Source organism: Curcuma longa, unplaced genomic scaffold (genome assembly GCF_044706935.1).
Source record: "Curcuma longa cultivar G26 ecotype Majalengka, Jawa Barat unplaced genomic scaffold, ITB_CL_G26_1.1 contig_24669, whole genome shotgun sequence".
NCBI classification, from domain to species: Eukaryota; Viridiplantae; Streptophyta; class Magnoliopsida; order Zingiberales; family Zingiberaceae; genus Curcuma; species Curcuma longa.
In genome coordinates, this window is record NW_027432498.1 from 1 (window position 1) to 18,813 (window position 18,813).

The window sequence follows — 18,813 nt, forward strand, 5'->3', positions numbered from 1 at the left end:
ACTAAAAAGACACAATATCTGACACAAAACAGGAGCACTTAATTTTAAAAACAAGATATGCACGTGTTAGCTCATGTGCACTGCACTATGTAGACAGATTAACAAATACAAACTATTGCTTTACCTGAGTTGATAGTTGAATTAAAGCTTGGAAACAATGGGTACCAATTGCACGTAACAAAGAGAAGAACTTAAGACGATGCTCTGGATAGTCCTCAAAATTCTTGGTGATCATCTGCAACAAAAAGAGGGTTCCATAGAAGAAGAAAAGAACCCCAAAATCATGATATTTTCTTAAATTCATACTTACCTCAAGAGTACATTGAAATACAGCTTCAAATATGCGGGGTACATACTCCATCATCACGATTTTATACCTTACAAAAAATCAATTCAATAGGGGTGATGATGAATGCTTCTTGCCACCACAAATGCAACAATATCTTCTTTTTTTCATCCATTAAGCAATTCAACAGGACAAATAGCAGACTAAAAGATAGGAAGGATCAGGAAAAGTATGGGAAAAAAAAAAGCAAAACACAAGGATTCATAACCCAGCAGGATTTTGGAGGGTAATTGTCCATTATGTAACTTAGTTACAAGTTTGTAAACATTAGGTACTAGTAAACCCCATATTATGTAATTCAGTTGAAAGCAAAGCACTTCCACATGAGAAAAGAAGAAATAGTTCTTCAGAACATTGCTAAATGACCGTGAATCATTGCCTAAAAAGCATGAAGTAGAGACCACTGATTGATAGAGAACCAACCAATATACATGGAATAATGCAGAAACAAAAAAGTAGAGTTGATGCATACTTGTTTATGATGGTTGCAAAGAGTGATAATACTTCAGATTCCCTAGCGTCTGGCAAATTTCTGGCATAATCACCAAGAACAGGATCCATCATAGGCGGCACAAACTGCTTACCAATGTGTGACTGATCTTCAGCTTTGTCTATAAATGTTTCGATGAGCTTAAGTGTCTCCCGTTTTACAGATCTGATAGTACAAATTTGAAATGAAGACTAACTCAGAATTTGAATGATCAAAAAAATCTAATTCAACAATACAAGCAAAGTATTGACTCATACCGCAAAAGCTTAACAAAAGATGTTTTTGAAGCAAAAGGACCACCTTCAGCAATACTGCTAGATATTAATTCACTGTACATTCTGTGGACAAGTGTCAGATGTCAACAGATTAGTATAGTGAAAGAGGAAATTGATTATGATACTAAAGTGTTACATAAAAATGAAAGATCTTAATTAAGGAAAAGTGATGACACCAAAATGCACCTGTAGACAGTAAGCATGTCCAAAAATACCAGGGAAATTTGTGGGAAGAAATATGTTCCAAGAGAACTAGCAGCACTAGTATTTGTCTGCTAAGCACCACCAAAAACAGGATTAGTAACCATGTGATATCAAATTCCGTCATGCAATATGAAAATTAAAAGAGCATCATAACATTATAAACGACTAATAAATAAACAAAATAAACATTTTTACATGTAAATGCATGAGTATAGATCTGTTATAGTACACACAAGAAAAACACATGACATGCATTATTATTGAATTTATTAAATAAAAAATGTCAAGAAATAAGGATTCCTGAAGCAGTTTCTTTACTGAAAGAATAACACTTAATGAACATTCACAGTGTCGATGTCGGAATCAAACAACACTTGCTTATGGCTAAAGCTATATGAAAATATAGAAAAAATATATTTTGTCATTGCGCTTCATAAAAGTAATTTACTCGTGATTTGTAGGGTCAAACTATCATTTAGTACGAAGGGATGATTCTAGAAATGTAAAATTCCCTCCTTTCCTTTGTATAAAACAAGATATAACAGGATAACCAAACCAACTTTCTCCAGCAACATCACTGTTCAATGAGTAGAGTGCATGAAACAGTGTGGATGGGACGTACTGTAGAGAAAGATCCCAACAGTGATAATGAACAATCAAAAACATCAAGACTATAGAGGTTCCAGAGCATGAAAAAATAATATCTCTTTAGTCGATGTTAGGTTGCATAGAGAGACTTATGGCCATCATGATAATTTAGTCACCCTTTCCAGTCAGTTCCGTAATATGTGCTAAAAAGGTTAATTTCCCTTTCCACCTGATACATTTGTTTCGCTATTATGCATATTGAGTAAATTAGTTGACCACCATAAGCAGTAGCAATAGCAGCATGGATCATCCAAGAATGGAAAAAAAATCCTATCCCTGGTAAGAGGACGAACATGAGGTTGCATCAACACATTGCTTGGTCACGTGTTGGTCACAAAGAAAGCACAATTTAAACTTGTCTCCAGCCTCAACCAGCTTTTAAAAGCCGATTCGCTAACAGATGCTAAGTTAGAGTCATTCTTGGTATGCTTCAATAGAATCTAAAAGCGTAAGCCAATAATCTAAAACAAAACCTGTATATACCATTGTTTAGATATGACTATATAAATCTTATTACTACTAATACCTAGATCAATTTATTTTGTTAATTGTTAAGTACTTTAGTTATTTTGAGTGTTCTTCTGCTCTTCCTGTCCCTCTAAAACCTTGGACTCTAATTAATTAAATAATGATATCTGTAGGCCTTCAAACATATCCAGCCCCTGTTCATCTTATTTTATCATCCATCAACTCTACATGAAATGCTCGCATATAATAATGTTTCTATCAATCATGTAACTGAAAAGACGCACACTTTAATCACAAAGGATTGTGGTCGGTAAAGGTCTTAGTGTTGGTTGGGTCCCCTACTTGTCCTAATTGGGGACAATAGCAGAAGCAAGAAATGGAGAAGATTATAATATATAACAGACATGGCAAGAAGGGTTGTCAAATGACAGCAAAAGGAAATGAGAAGACCAGCTGGCAAGATAGATAAAGGTCTTATTAAAAAATACTTAAGTAGCACACTTAAACAATGTGTGTGAAATTTGCAAATTCTATTCGAACCACGCATGTGTGATCCAATGCAAACTTATCACATTCTCAATATTTTGATCAAGTTGACTTGGCCCAAATATTTTTGGGCCATAGGATCATATGATCCCACAGTCTGCATTGTTATTATCCTTGCTCTTTACTTTTTACGACACACTACAGGAACAAGCAAGGTACTACTATGAGCACTTTGAGCAAATAAAGTTCATATCTAGTTCTTAGATCATTTTTCTCAATTAATTGACTGGCAAAAGACTAGTATCCATCATATAAATTTGGAAAATATTTCGTCACTTTTTTTTCTCATTCACTATTTTCAGAAATTTCACAATATGACTAGCAACTTCTATATTAATTAATTTACAAGAATATCAAACGACTACTAAATTTTATAAGACGATCAATGAGTAGACAAAAAATAGGGTAGCAACAACAAATTCAAATAGAATGTGGTTAAAAAGGTTACACAGGCCTCATTCCGAAATAATTTCTTATGTCAAACAAGAAATATTGAGCATCAGATGGCTTCCACAAAAAAGATGCTACGTGACCAACAGGAACAGTTTTGAACAAACATGTAACCTAATATTAGCAAACAATCAGATTGTCAAATGCAAAATAATAACCATCATTGTGTACCTGCAAGATGTTAAGAACTGTTCTAATGACATCTTGATCTTTCAGGACATCTACACTGCGACTTGCTTGCCCAATTATTTCAGCCCATTTCTAAACAATGTATCGCAACATAAAGACCATTAATCTGATGAAAGAATTTCCAGACATAGCATAAGACATTAGTAATTACCTGATTTGGGAGATCCATTAATCTTCTCAGATACTCATCTCTCTTGGCCGGAAGGGGTTCTGCTTGAATCATATGACCAACCTGTATTTAGAACAAAAGAAAATTAGTGAATCAAGAAAAAGAAATAGTACAAAGAAGTTATGAGGGAAGGATAAATTGCTTACAGATTCATAGAATGAGTGAACCTGATGAGGCTGAAGATCTGCAACAGTAATGGATAAACTAGATAAAAGTTCAGAAACGAATGGTTCATTTTCTCCAACCTGCATCACCCAATGACATACCCTCCATAAGATTTTGATAGGCTTCTAAATTTACCATATTAGTGCAAAAATAAATGATTATGAGACAGGAGAAGAATTGTTTTTCCTTCAAGAAAATTATATATGCAAATCTACTAAACTATAGTTTCTCAATCAGGCATTGGCTGAGTAAGTAGAGTTTCATATGTTTTTTAAAGATATACCTAGACAAGCAATACTTGTCAAGATAAATATACAAGCATCATGAGCTAGAAAAAAATAATCCAATCACCATTGTGATCAACAAATAGGGACAAGCAATATGTATGAAAGAAGTGAACAAAAAAAAACCAGAAGTGCTTCGAACTGATCCTTAGATTAAAAATGATTATATTTGGTTAAATAGAAACATCTCTCTATAGGGACGGTCTTGTTTAAAAAAAATAAAGAATTGAGATGGACTTGACCAAAGACCTGTCTTTGATGGCAGAATTGAAATCAGTAAAATAATAATTTAATATAAAAAATTACAAAAATGTGAAAAAGGTACATGATATAACTGATCTACTATAAACTCAATACCTATTGATCATTAATAAAGTAAATATGAACATGGATGAGCTATCTGCAACCACGTGTTTTAAACATATGCCTCAAAAAGTGCAGCTTATGGCTCCTTTATTGATTAAAATTGCTCACTCCCAAGATCGTATTTATTATGCATTCCCTTCCTTCCCGCTCTTTTTATTTATTTATTTAGTTGTGTTTTTTTAGCTCTTTTCACCTTCCTTGTTGCTCACTGCTACACATCCCTCTTAGCATCTGCTATGTATTAGCAGAATTCCCAAGTTGGAACCATAAGAAATCAGTTGATTCAAATATCATTCCTGCAATTCCCCTCTAATCACCTCCATATTTGTAGTTATTCAGGACATATTTTATGTTTCCTAGTGAAACTCAATGGGGGTTCTTCAGGTGGCTGAATTCTAGACAAAGGATGAAACAACACAACGGGAGCAATGTGGGACTGGATTAACCAATTTTAAAAGCAATGAAAAAAAAACAGAATACTAAAATTACATGAAAAAAAAAACTTATGCTGCTTCAGAAAGGTTCTAGGCAAAACAATTATCAAACAATATCATAATGTCAAGCATTTTTTACTTTGCGATTTCATTTGCACAAGTATAAACATCATTGCCAACTACAGACACTGCAAAGGAAAGAGTATAGATTGGAGAATTTGTAAATTTTTTTAAAAAGGAAGAAGAGAGGATATTACAGATTGAAACTTAACGCTACATTAGAACTATAGAATGTAGATACAGAGCATCTGCTACTTCACAGCATAAATTTCAGAACCAAGAAAGATGAGTTGATATTACAGATTGCAACTTAATACAGTATTAGAATTCAGAACAACAGAATGGAGGCGCAGAGCATCTGCTACTTCATAAATGTACAGATTATAGGACTAAGGTAAAATATTCTTAGCTTCAGCTGAAAGAGAGGAATTAATGTATGTACAGATAATAGGAGTAAGGTAAAACAGTCTTAGCTTCAACCGAAAGAGAGGAATTAACGTATGTACAGTTAAGAGTAAGGTAAAACATTCTTAGCTTCATAATGCCGAATCTAAAAAATCTAATATGCTTAAAGGACTATTTTAAGATTTTCTCATCCTTTCATAACCCTCTCATTTATATTTATGCTGGTTCATCTAAAACACATGAAGCCAGAATACAGAACCTCAAATCATGATGATTCTGCCCCTTTTATTCAGTTTTTGTACTCAACCAACGCCAGTGCATATAATTTTTATTCTAACCAAGCAGAGAAACAGCTAACCAGAGATTACCAAGCATCTAATTTAAAACACCATTAAAAAAAGGCTCATCTGTTTAACTGTGTTAAATCATAATTATTCTTCTGATTACAGAAGTCCTCATAACCTAAACTGAAACAAAATGTAAAGAAAAAACAAACAGGTAAGTCACAAGTACTGGAAGCCAAAGTTGCATGACCCATTTGTATAAGTCAGTATAGCCACAAACTGAAAACCAGGTAAATCATAATCAGCAAAACCATATTGTATATTCGATAATCTAACAGAGATTTCTTCCACTGTTTTGTCTAATTTCATTTTTCAATGACATCTACACAGATTATTCTGTCCAGGGAACATTAAACTGAAGGGGCAGGCTTTTGTATCAAATAATCAAAAACATCAAATGCACAAGTTAGGCCATGTTTGGATGGACCTCCTTACCCTTGTTTCAACTTTTATGTTCATACAAGTAGGAAATGATATTGAATAATGTGTGGCAAATTATGTTCTTCGAAATGAGATCATTAAATATAACATAAAAAGAAAGGTAACATAAAAAGTAAAAAACTAGTGTAATTATTTTCTTTAACTTCATTATTCTAGAAAAAAATTATATAAAGATATTATCTATAAAAATATACTTATTAGCAGCAAAATATCAATTATATCATATTATATAATAACATTATATCATTATGTATATTATAGTGATGAAAATTCATTTTCTATTATAATTCAATACTCCCTGTTTAATTAGTGCAAAGCCCGACAGAGTAACTAGGGTATCTAGGACACAATTGGATGGAACTCTTTTCAACCATCAATAGCTAATCATTACAACTCATCACTATAGAACATCTACTTAAAACCTTAAATAAATATCTCTGTTACTCAGACTTAGGCACGAGTATCCATTACTGGTATGGATCAATGTTTAATATGGCTATTTCAAGATGTCGAAGGGAGGCTTCTGAGAATAAGAGACTTCATGCAAGTTATTGTAGAGAAATAAGGTTTGTGTTGCTCCAAGAAGTTGAGGTTCCATGTCTCAACACGAAAAGTAGAAGATTTAACCTTCAGAATATACAACCCCATGTGGGGTTCTGCTTCTTGTACATGTTCTGCATATTGGTCAGCTGACTGTATAATATGTTTCATTATGTACATGAATTTACGATATTTGATATCTGAAATTTGGCAAAATTAATGATTAAGAAATTTAAGATTTTAAAAAGATCAAAGGAAATTAGAGGGGTGGCCAGAAATATGAGTAACAGACAAAAATAATGACAAAAAATAGAAAGATATTCATGTGGTTCTTATAGATTATCAATTCTCATTCTCGTGTTATACAGCAGAATAACATTGTAATATCATTTAAATGTAATTCAGTAGGACACCATATTATCATTTAAATAGTATTAACCAACCCAAGAAAACACAATAGGATCAGACAAAAAAGTCTTAGGAAGAAAAAATGGCACATGCACTACTTGAACTAGTTAGAGATAAGCATATTTACCTGAGTGGTTACAAATTTGCGCTTGCATTTCTGGACAATTTTCAGAAAAGTATCACAAGCCATGTCCTGGAAACAAAAAAAAATCACAGAAACTTCAGCAGGACTAGTAACCAACGGACCCAGCTGAGATCTTTGAATAAAAAATTTCATGTGTCCAAAAGTGTATTCCTAAATTTACCTAATTTTGAAAAGAAAAGGAGAGCAAATAAGAATCAGCATTAGCACCACGCCTCATAATGTGCCTTAATGTAAGTTAAAGGATATATTTTACATCAATATTTAGTTATTAATGTTACAAGTGAGTCATATTTATTATTTTTTTCTCAAGCTGTAACTTGGCATTCACTGGTCAAATCAAAAATGCTAACACGATGCAGAATGTTGTGACAGTGATGTGACAAACAGTAAAATTGAATAGTAACAAGAAAATCAATTACCTGAACACCTGGATGAGTTTCATGCATAAACTCAAATAACTTATTCACAACTGTTTTGAGAAACTTCCAATGGGCTCGAAGAAACCTCGGATATTGTCCCACAACATACCTAAAATACAAAACACACAATCATTTGTAAAGAAACCAAATATATGCCACCAACAAACCACAGATCAAAGAACTTTGCTCACATGATATTACTCGCAATAACAGCCTTGTTATCTTTTCCTTTTGTGATTTCACAAAGATTCAACAAATCACGAATGACCATTACTAAAAATCTATTTTCCTGTCATGATTAAAAATATTGGAAACAAATAAGCAATTAATTTATACCAAGAAAATAATAGCAAAGATATTAATTAAAGAAAAGAAGAAAGGTAAAAATGCAAAAGCAATTTCAACAATAAAGAAGAGAAATATGATTGATAATTATTCCTAGAAACAAATTATTCCTATAAGTTCTAGAAAACAAAATTAGTGACAAAATAGAATACAACATTATGTGGTTTTATCAGGCAAATACATCTAAGTTTACTGCAAAGCTAGATGCTGCTCTGAACAATCATGCTTGAAAATTATAAGAAAAAAAACATCTTTTCTATTAGTTTGCAACTATGTTACTCGGACTCTTCAATATACCCTCCCATACCTGTGTCAACACGAGACAACATGGGTATCTCTCTTTTTAAGGCACTAGGTGATAATAACCTAACCTGCTGGGCACAGTATAGTACTAGTTATTTCAGGTATATTCTTTTTAAATTATTTCAACATAATTAATCATTTTCTTTATTTAAAAAATTGAGTTATTTAACAGCCATACTTCTGTCTGCAATCTCTGAATGGGGTTACAAAGATTTGTGGGTCATAAATGGATCATATTTTATTGACGAACATCACGGTTAATATAAACTTGAGTTGCACTCATTTAATAAAGGGATTAAAATCTATAACTCATGTACAACATGATTTTAAATGGGTGAGCTCAACCATACCCATTTTATTAAATGAATTAAAGGTATTGTGTCATATCATACAACCCATTTAATTAAATGAATTAAATGGATCTGTGGCACGATCCATTTAATTAAACAAATTATATGGAAGGAGTAATGTAACCATTGACAATGTGACCTATCTAACATTCTTGCTACAATAACAAGCATCTAGGTTCATCTGGACTGAAGATGCAAAACAATTAGGATGATATTTGCACAAAATCTTGAACAAAAAGCATAATGAAACCATTGAAAATATCAACTAGCCAACAGCCTACTATGATAACAAGCATTTAGGTTCATGTGGATCGAGAAGAACATTAAGAGGATATTTCTATAAAGTCCACGAAAGAAGCTATAATAAAATAATCAACAACATCACCTATATCCAACAATCCTGCTATAATAACAAGAATCTAGGTTAAATCAAGAAGACATTAACAAGAATCTAATTGATGAGAGTCCATTTTGCCTGATGAGGAAACTAATGCTTGAATAGAGGAAGGACTAAATACTATTTAGTTTTTATGATCTTCAAAGACAAAAGAGTTAACATTTTTGATATACTGAACTAGTGAACTATATCTTATATGGCCATAATATTGTTGAAGTACTTTTCCAGAATGATCAGTTCAAGATATATATATATATATATATATGATGAAAGTTCAGAAATGTTCTATGAATCATGAACTTTTAGTATTTCAGATTGTTTTGTCTTTAGATATAATTGAAATTGCATATTGTATTCTACTGGACAATTGAATTGAATAGCATAGACTGAAGTAGACTATAGCTTTCTATTTCATGTTGTTCTATTATTTTATCATTTTTTCTGGTTATTTACTATCACATAACTTATTTATCTGAATTGCTAACTCAATTATTTTTGTTTATTACAGTCCACAAGACAGTATGATCTGTTATGGAAATTAGGGGATTGTCCAAATGGATATTCAATTTTTATTAAAAAAAAAGCAGCCCGGTGCACGAATCTCCCACCAATGCGGGATCCCAAAGAAGGGTCTATTGTTCGCAGTTTTACTTTGCTTTGCAAAAGACTATTTCCAAGACTCAAACCTGTGACCTCTAAGTCACACAGCAACAACTTTACTATTGCGTCAAAGCTCCCCTTCTTATCAAATCATTAAATCTAAGTAAGTTTGTAGTAAAAGAGTGTGCATATTTTTCTTCTGTTACACTTGAAGTCTTGTAGCTGACTTATATTATGATTTTTCATAATTATAAAGCCTTATTATAATATTACTAAAATATAATAATTAATTCTAAGATATTACAAAATTCCCATATCTGTATCCCAAATTTGAAGATTTTCTAGCAAGTCTTATTTCCTCACTTTGAAAAAAAAAATGTGAGACACCTAGATCATACCCATGTCGAATACTGATATCTGAGTCTAAATAACAAAGAATTACACAAAAGCATGGATGAACTTTCATACTTTCTGCAAGAGCATGCCTAACCTATAGAAACAAGGACAAACCTTCAATTACATACATAGTACATCTCTAACAATGTGAGTAATATGTGAGACCATAACTAGCAGCATATAGCCAAACTAGTTACACCACAAAGAAACAAATCAAAATAAAAAATCCAACATGAAAGTGAAATTTCAACTTCTATTGGATGACAATTTGAAAGCAGAACAATCATTGTGATTTATCAATACGAATAAGTAAATTACAAAATTGGCAAAGAACAATGAAATAGATTTCTAAAGCACTTGCAGGTATGTTTGTACCAAAGATGTTGTGTTTGTTCTAACGATACACACTGAGAAGGAATACCTGTTCTTCCATCATTGATCCTGATATGGATCCAATGGCCCAGCATAATGTGTTTAAGTTGTTCCAGGACCACTCTTCTCCACTCAATTGCTTGTTCAACTTCTTCAACATCTGTAATGAAAAATGAGTTAAAAACTTTATTTTGACTAAAGAAAATGAAGAAAATTAAACTGTTCTGACTGTCCTATTGTGAAAAAGTGATGTCATGCATCAATACTCATCGATAAGCATTACAAAATACCTAAAAGCCAACCACAGAGGGACATGACTAGGAACTTCAAGCAACAAAATGGACTGAGGAAAAGGGAGTAGAGACGCTTTGTGATTTGACTAGTTGACAAGATTTTTCATTCACTCTAAAAACAACATAAAAGAATTGCGAACAGATGACAAAGCTAAATAGTAGCTGGATACAAATGGATGAAATTATTAATAAAAATGCAGGATAAATAGTACAGAGAAGAAAGAAATAAGGAGGCACTGTGAAGAGGAAAAGAGTCATTTACATGCAGGATGAGAAGAACGCTTAGACACACATTAGATGTGAGATTGAGCAAAGGGAGAAGAATCCTGCAATTCTCGACAACGAAATGAAAGTTTCATTAATACTCATAACCTTGCACACAAACAGCACCGAATCACTCGACAAGGTACTGCCCTGCAACCATGCTAATGAGGAAAAATTATAAGGTCCGTCATGTTTAGTGACTTATCCATCATCTATTAAATCCCTATGTTAGATAGACTTAGAAGGGGAGCCTTGGCGCAACGATAAGGTTGCTGCCATGTGACCTAGAGGTCACGGGTTCAAATCCTGGAAACAGCCTCTTGCCAAAGGCAAGGTAAGGCTGCGTACAATGGATCCTTTCCCCGGACCCCGCATGGCGGGAGCTTCGTGCACCGGGCTGCCCTTTTTTTGTTAGATAGACTTACAAAGAAAAAATATATATAAATCTTAGGAGGGTAATCTGATGAAACAAAGAAAATGTAAGAGTAGTTATGATAATATGAAAGTGCAACCACATTCTGCTCTCTACAGCATATGAAGTCTTGAGTTGTATAATTCCAACTTGCCCTCTGATGAAAAATTATCTCCATGGAATTTGACAAATTGATTAAAAGAACATATAGCCAAATTTTACAGTTTCAAGTTGAATTGAGAGAAGTACATGTTAATTACAATGTTGCAGAAAATCATGTTACCAGATTCAAAATTCCAATTTGATAAAAGCATTCCTTGTAACTTACCAAGCTCTGGCCATATTTGTATGACAGTAAACAACATAAGATTGTATTGCTTATGGTGCCCATAGACCAAGATCAATGGGCCACCATCAATATTAAGACACAGTATGACATAGATTATATGCATAGCAAATAGGTTCTCAAACATAGTAGATAACAAAAAGGAATCTTTAAGCGGTACCTGTTGCTCTGTGTCCTCATGATCAAGGTGAGACAAATATATTAATGTTTCTCGCATTATCTGCAACAATAAATCATACAATCTCAAACAAATTTAGAACTTTCACAATCCAAATACCATATACTACAAAGCTTGAGCGTTCTCCCCTACAATACCATTGCATTTTGATACAAAGAACTTAAAACCTATTCAATGAACATTAAAAGAATGCTCACTGTTGAGAACCCATTAGGTCAGCAATCAAGTTCTGAAAGAAAATTCAAGCAAACAGAAACAAAGATTTCAACCGAAATGCAAGTACACACAAAAAAAAACTTCAAAACTGAGCAAAAAATAATCTAGTTTTTGAAAATGTCTGTTGATAATAATGTGGTAGGATGTCCATATGCAATATGTAGCTATATGTCAATGCATATGTATCCTTGTCAAGAAATTATTCAAGTTTGAATCTTATTCATCAAGATAGAGCTTAAATTACTATTAAAACTTAATTAAAAAAATAATGCAGAGTAATATACATCTATTTTAGGTAACAAAATATGTGAATATAAATACTAACACTAATTAATGGATAAAATGCCGTTATTGTGCAATAGGCTACAACAGTTGATGTGTAAACTTGAAGTTGTTCTGTATGAATTAAATAATGATTTAATTCTTCATAAAAGATTCATTAGTTAAATTGAGAAATATAGTTGAACCACATCTAGTATATTCTCAAATATATAAGTTAGATAAAATCAAGGTTTAAAATACCAGTCAATTCTGGCGATGATGCGGACAGTAAGGCTTTATTGCCAACCAGCATATTGTGCATCAGTACACGATAAAAGTCATCCCCAAGGAGGAAGTACCAAGAATCCGAGATATTATCATACCCATCAAGAAGATGAATTCTAGAAGGGCTGAGGGTAATGTTTTGCAGCTGTGTGTTGGTACTAGGTAGTGTCAGCCCTAATCAGGAGGATGTACCAAGATACCAAGATAGTGCAAGCCTCAATCAAGAAAATGAAGAATACAGGAAGAGGCGATTGGTGAGTTTTTGTTGCCCACCTAGGTTTCTGCTAACTTATTAGAATGAAAGTTTAAAATACTGATTCCAGTTTCCATTGAAGGGTGAGTAGGAAAGGTTTTGTTGCCACCAGCATACTATGCGTTCAGCCCCATCATAAGGACAACAACAAGGAAAAAATCTTCATGCTACCATGCAAGTTCACAAGCCCTGGAAGCTTGCTCACAACCTAGGTCTCCCCCTTGTGAGAGGTCATTTGGCCCCTCCAAGATCCTCTATGAGATCTAGCAGCACAGAAGTTTCATTGGCCACCTTTGACATAGTGTTTATGTATCAACAGGTGTTTCAGCCTCAATTTCAGTGTGAAATCATTTGAATCATCAAATCAATATCAATATTAAATGATATCTGAATCATTGGGAACAACTAGAAAATAACAATGGTATAGACGATCAAATTGAAAATAAAAAGCATATGGACTAATAGATGCATATGATGGTGGCACGAGGCAAAGTATTGTATATATGTGGGTGATTAAGCATCCGCATCAGTAGTGAACTTATTTATAACAAAATCACATGCTAGATCAAGAAAATGGATAAAAAAATAAAATTTTCATAATAACAGTCCACCACAAACCTTATACTGAACAAGGACATCAATATCTTTCATAGTTTCACGAACTATATTTCCATTTTCATCTTCAACAATCAAAACCTCTTCTGGTTTAGCCATACGACAAATCATGAGTGTTCTTAACTTGGACAATGGAACTGAATAAAGTTGCCGCCTCTGAAGAAGAGGAGAACCAAGGCCATCAACCATCTCAGGCATGAGTGTCGGCTAAAGAGAAAAGTGAGTGTCATTATTGAAAATGTGTTGGAAAAGATATACGCAACTCAAACAACGTGATAATGTAAAAGAAGATATAGACTAAGACATGGAAAATACAAACTAATAAGCGAGAAGTTTTTCATACTAGTAATGTGAACATATCTCAAGAAGATGAACGTAAGTAGATGAACACAATGATATTTAAACAATATGATAAAAGGACGCCAAACATGATTAATGATTAAAAATCCTGTGGAGTTGTTTTTGTAATTTAACTACCATCATCCTTATCGATTCTGCTGAAAGGAGTAGGCAAACCTTGTCTCATTAGTTCAAATGTAATCTCTCCTTAAATAATAAAACAAAGTGTAAGATACAAAAAAGGCAAGAATTTATTTGGAGATGAGAATGAAATTATTTAAATCCATAACAATAACTTTTGAAGAATTTTCTTAAAATAACATTATAGCTTATCATTTTCAATAACACAGGAAAAAAACAAGACTACTAAAATACCGGTCTACAGATTTTAACTGCAGATTAGATCATAGGAAAAGGACCAAGAAACATCAGCAAAGACCTTTCAGTAGTATGCTATAAAGATGTAAATGATACACCTTGTTTTATATGAATATCCTAAGGAATATGTTTAGATATATAAACAATGAAGATGATCAGCTATACATGCATGCACAAATACCTGAAGACCCATTAAGCTTGCTGAAAGAGCAGGGTTCTCCAAGTTGTGATGTGCTTCAAACAACTCTAGGACCAATAAATTCCAATAGTCCAAGCAAACCTACATACACTCAAAAGGTTGAATAATATAATATTTCACATCAAGAACTTGTCAATGTGAAGTGTGTGTATGAATTATGATACCTTGAAAACTTCAGTGTCATCAACATATGAGATACCAATAAGGTATTCGAGGCCCATCAATAATCCACCTCTATTTGTGGGAGCTGATTCCAGTACTCGGATGTGACACTGCAGAGAGATAAAGAAAGTTATATGAAAACAGTAAAATTGCTTAAATTGTTTTTGCTAACACACGGAGACAACAATCAAAAGTTTTGGTTGAATATAGGAGACAGCATATACAGACTCAATCCACTATACATACTTTACAAAAGAAATTCTAAAAAGGTATATAACAAAAGCAAATTGTTAAAATGATCTCATTGAATGAAAATCTAATTTCGAACATCATGGCAAGCTACAGCAGTGAATTTTCTACTGAGTCTTTGTGATCCTTTTATTGATCAAGTTGAATCACTCTGATGCCTTCCAATTAACCTCATGATTTCACTTAGTTTGCAGACTAAATGATTTTCCAAGTCTCCAATTGCACCTCAAATCTCCTAAACTTTCATTGAATTTAAAGAAATGGGAAGACAAGATAAACAGAGTCGTTATGTTGCAGCAAACTTGCAGTAAATGAGTTCCAATAATGCCAATCTTCCTTATATTAGGTGTGGCTACCATGCAAAATTAAGAGAAAGACAGATACAAAAATGGCACCAAATTAGCAATTACAATATTATTAGGAACAAGCTCAAACGAGCAAAATTGCAATTAAGCAAGGGAAGGCAAGATCAATCACATTGTTGTTAGGAGCAAGCTTGAAACATTAAAATTGCTGCAAAGCATAATCTGAAAGAATTTTAATCTTTCTAATGGGAACTTGTCAACCCTATTAACACAGATCAAATTCTTGTACCTAGATGTAACTAAGCAATGAACCATAATCATGTTAGCTCAAATAAGTTGTTAAACAAACAAAGAAAGCTACCGCCATCCAAGAAATTTTTATCAATAGAGATCATATGAAACACTGTCATCTCTAAACCAATATATATATATATATATATATGAATTTTGGGTGCTCAAATAAATAATCAACTACAAGAAGTCAGAGCTAAAGAGAACGAACTTGCCTTGAAAAATGAAGCAAAAAAAAGCGCAAGGTTTTGGATGAAAGCCTACAATTAGAAAAAGTTAGTATAGTTTAACCAATCAATAGTTGATTAAACTATTATGAAAAAACAATTTACCCAACTAATCCCCTTGGAAATAAAGATATACCTGCTCTTCACTAGAACCATTTGTGTATGCTTCTGCAAAATTTGTACCATGAGGAATAATTGTCTACATGTTAAAATTGTAAACACTAACTGTCAACAGAATGTGAGTGTGAATATACAACAAAAAAAAACTTGAGATACAAGACATACAAATAAAGGTATACCATTGCAAACAAATATACCTGCAATTGTACCATAAATATTGTATACATCTTCACATACTGTGCATCATAAAAGTCACCAAATTGAAGCGCTGCAACCTATAAATTAGCAGGAATCTTTACATGTCATTATAAGATGAATCTAATTATCAGTAACGAAGAAGATAACCATTTAATCATCACTGCATAGTGCATACTAAAATTCATGACACTGGCCTAAATATTTTTTTATCATAGATCAAAGTTTAACTATCTCTTTACTAGATAGAAGCAAAAAGGCAACAAACAAATAAGTTTGAGATGAAATTATATTAGGCATGAACCTCTGTCAAACACTGAAGAGTAAGGTTCCGGTATGATCCCATGGGAAAGAATTTTAAGAGTATCTCCAGCTGAAAAACATTACAAAAATATTATTGTAATTTTAGCCTCAAATCCTTAAAGAATTCTTTTTGGATCATCTATGACATGACAAAAACATTGATAAATTAAATATTTAGTCAACGAAGCACAAACCAGTGGAGATTCAAATATATAGCCAAGTGGAATCCATGATAGAAAGGCATGAAGTGTTGCCAAAGTAGCCCTGATAAGCTCTGTTCTTTGAGAGGCTGATAGTACGTACAAGCATAACTCATGGATGAGTTGAAATTCACTGTTATGCAGACAAAAGTATATTTCATTACATAATAGTAGGAGGTGGTAGAACTTTCAAAAAAGAACATAACTTATCATTGCAACAGAATGACAATAAAAATTGAATAGAATTTCAAATATCAGTCATTCCAATCTCAGAAGCACTAACCATAAATCACAAGGTAATAATGAAAGTTTCACTGAGATTGTAATTTCAAAATAGATATCACATGTAAAGGAGAAGACTATCTATAAAACAGTGTGCAGTGAACTCACAAGTAAACAAATATCAAATTTTGTGTAATTTAAAGTCTTCGTCTTCCATATGAAGCATCTTGATTGGTTGGCCAAGCAATGGATAAAAAAATTTGAATACAATTCCATCACTATTTCTTTAATTTATCCTCACGAGATTCACATTTACAACATTGACATATTTGTTTGAAATGTTGAATTCAGTAACAACTAAAAATGTTAGGATATTAAATCAAAATTACTTCCAAGTATCATAATAATTTGGAATTAGATATATAGCTTCTCCTGCAATTTAGTTTCATGTAAAGCTATAGCGCTAGAATACAAAATCATCATTCTCCCTGCAGACCATCCAAAAAAGGGTAGCCCACCTCTTGACATTCATTTAAACAAATAAATACTGTCAAGTGCAGCAAGGTATTCTAAACCCTACAGTGAATTCACTGCATTGACTGTATTATATTTTTTAAATGTTTCACAATTAGGTGGTAACATGAGCCACATTGTGTACATATGCTGATATTCATGTTTGGTCTATCGAACAAACCCAGATTGGCAAAGCTGATCCAGATCAACATTGGTTGCTTTTCAAAATTCCAGTATCGGAAGCAATACCATCCTGACTGGCACCAGAGGTTCCAAATAAGAAGAGATTGCAATCCACATCATAAAAACAACAATCATATTAATCAATTACTTCTGTTTACTTATAATATACCTTTTATTACCGTGCTACAGGTTTATACAACAGAAAAACAGGATACCAAACAAAGTTCATATAAACCATACCTATTTAATGACTGCTTCAGTTCTTTTATTTTTTGTTGAGTCATCTCTCCTCTTGAGAAATCAAAAACCTCTTCACTCAAAAGCTGCATCATTGACAACCTAGTTAGTATTTATCTCTGTTAGACCGCAACTACTGAAAAGAGTATATACCTTCAGTATAGCCATACAATTTTCACAAATTGTTTCACTGCTCTTTGCAGCTGAGACAAGATCAGGAATGAAGCTCTGCCATCTGGCTGGCCACTCATGCTTTAAGACCTACATGGCATAATGCACGGGATGGAAAAATGAGGGGAAGATAGAAATAAGGGCAAGTTCACCTACAAAATTTTTTATCAAAAAGGAAACCAGCAGGAAGAGGCTAACAGTTTAGCACTACAACCAAAGGGACAGTGGAAAATACAATGATGAGGAATCAGTGGATTACCTGCACTAATATGACATTAAGCTTATTAACATACAATCGCTCCTTCCGGAAAGAGGTTTCATTACTAGAAAGCTGATCGATAGAGCAAAAGTGACACAAAAATTTAAAAACAGTTAGGAGTAAAATGGCAAGGAAAGAAAACTAGACATTTATAGAAAAATCGATACTTACCTGTACAATGACATCAGATATGTAATTCTTTATTCCATCCCGTTGTTCAGCTGGCAAGGCATTCCATCTGTATTTAATGACATTTTCTAGTACCTAAGAGATAGGTATAGCAGAAACTCATTGGTTAACAGGCTCCAGTACTGCACAAAATTACGCCTGGAAATGCACATTAATTTTCAAATTTAAGTTGTGTGAATGTGTTTTGTCCACAAAAGCTAATTTGCCTAGTTTTAAAAAATTCATCCAAAAGAGACTTTCATAAAGATTTTGTAGGAAAACACCATCCATTTCATTTTACAAGCACTTTACATTTTTTATACATCTTTACCTCCACTATGCATGCAACAATAAACCTCAATATTATTCTTAAATAGTTTAATCAATGAGATGAATATTTGAGAAAGTAC

At 32.9% G+C, this 18,813-nt stretch overlaps 1 protein-coding gene across 1 annotated transcript; it reads right to left on the reverse strand.

Annotated features, from left to right (window-relative positions):
- Positions 1-129: 129 nt before the first annotated feature.
- LOC141818397 (protein EXPORTIN 1A-like) lies at positions 130-18,499 on the reverse strand (the record flags this gene model as incomplete). Its single annotated transcript, XM_074705911.1, is given in 25 exon segments — positions 130-235; positions 311-377; positions 819-1,001; positions 1,094-1,174; positions 1,298-1,383; positions 3,599-3,688; positions 3,768-3,848; positions 3,932-4,030; positions 7,360-7,425; positions 7,797-7,905; positions 7,988-8,085; positions 10,609-10,719; positions 12,035-12,094; positions 13,686-13,889; positions 14,581-14,679; positions 14,763-14,870; positions 15,821-15,865; positions 15,969-16,031; positions 16,150-16,227; positions 16,452-16,520; positions 16,645-16,783; positions 17,809-17,891; positions 17,959-18,066; positions 18,236-18,307; positions 18,407-18,499. Coding segments are annotated over 25 exon segments (2,398 nt in total), but the record flags the coding sequence as incomplete, so codon positions are not given.
- Positions 18,500-18,813: the final 314 nt, after the last annotated feature.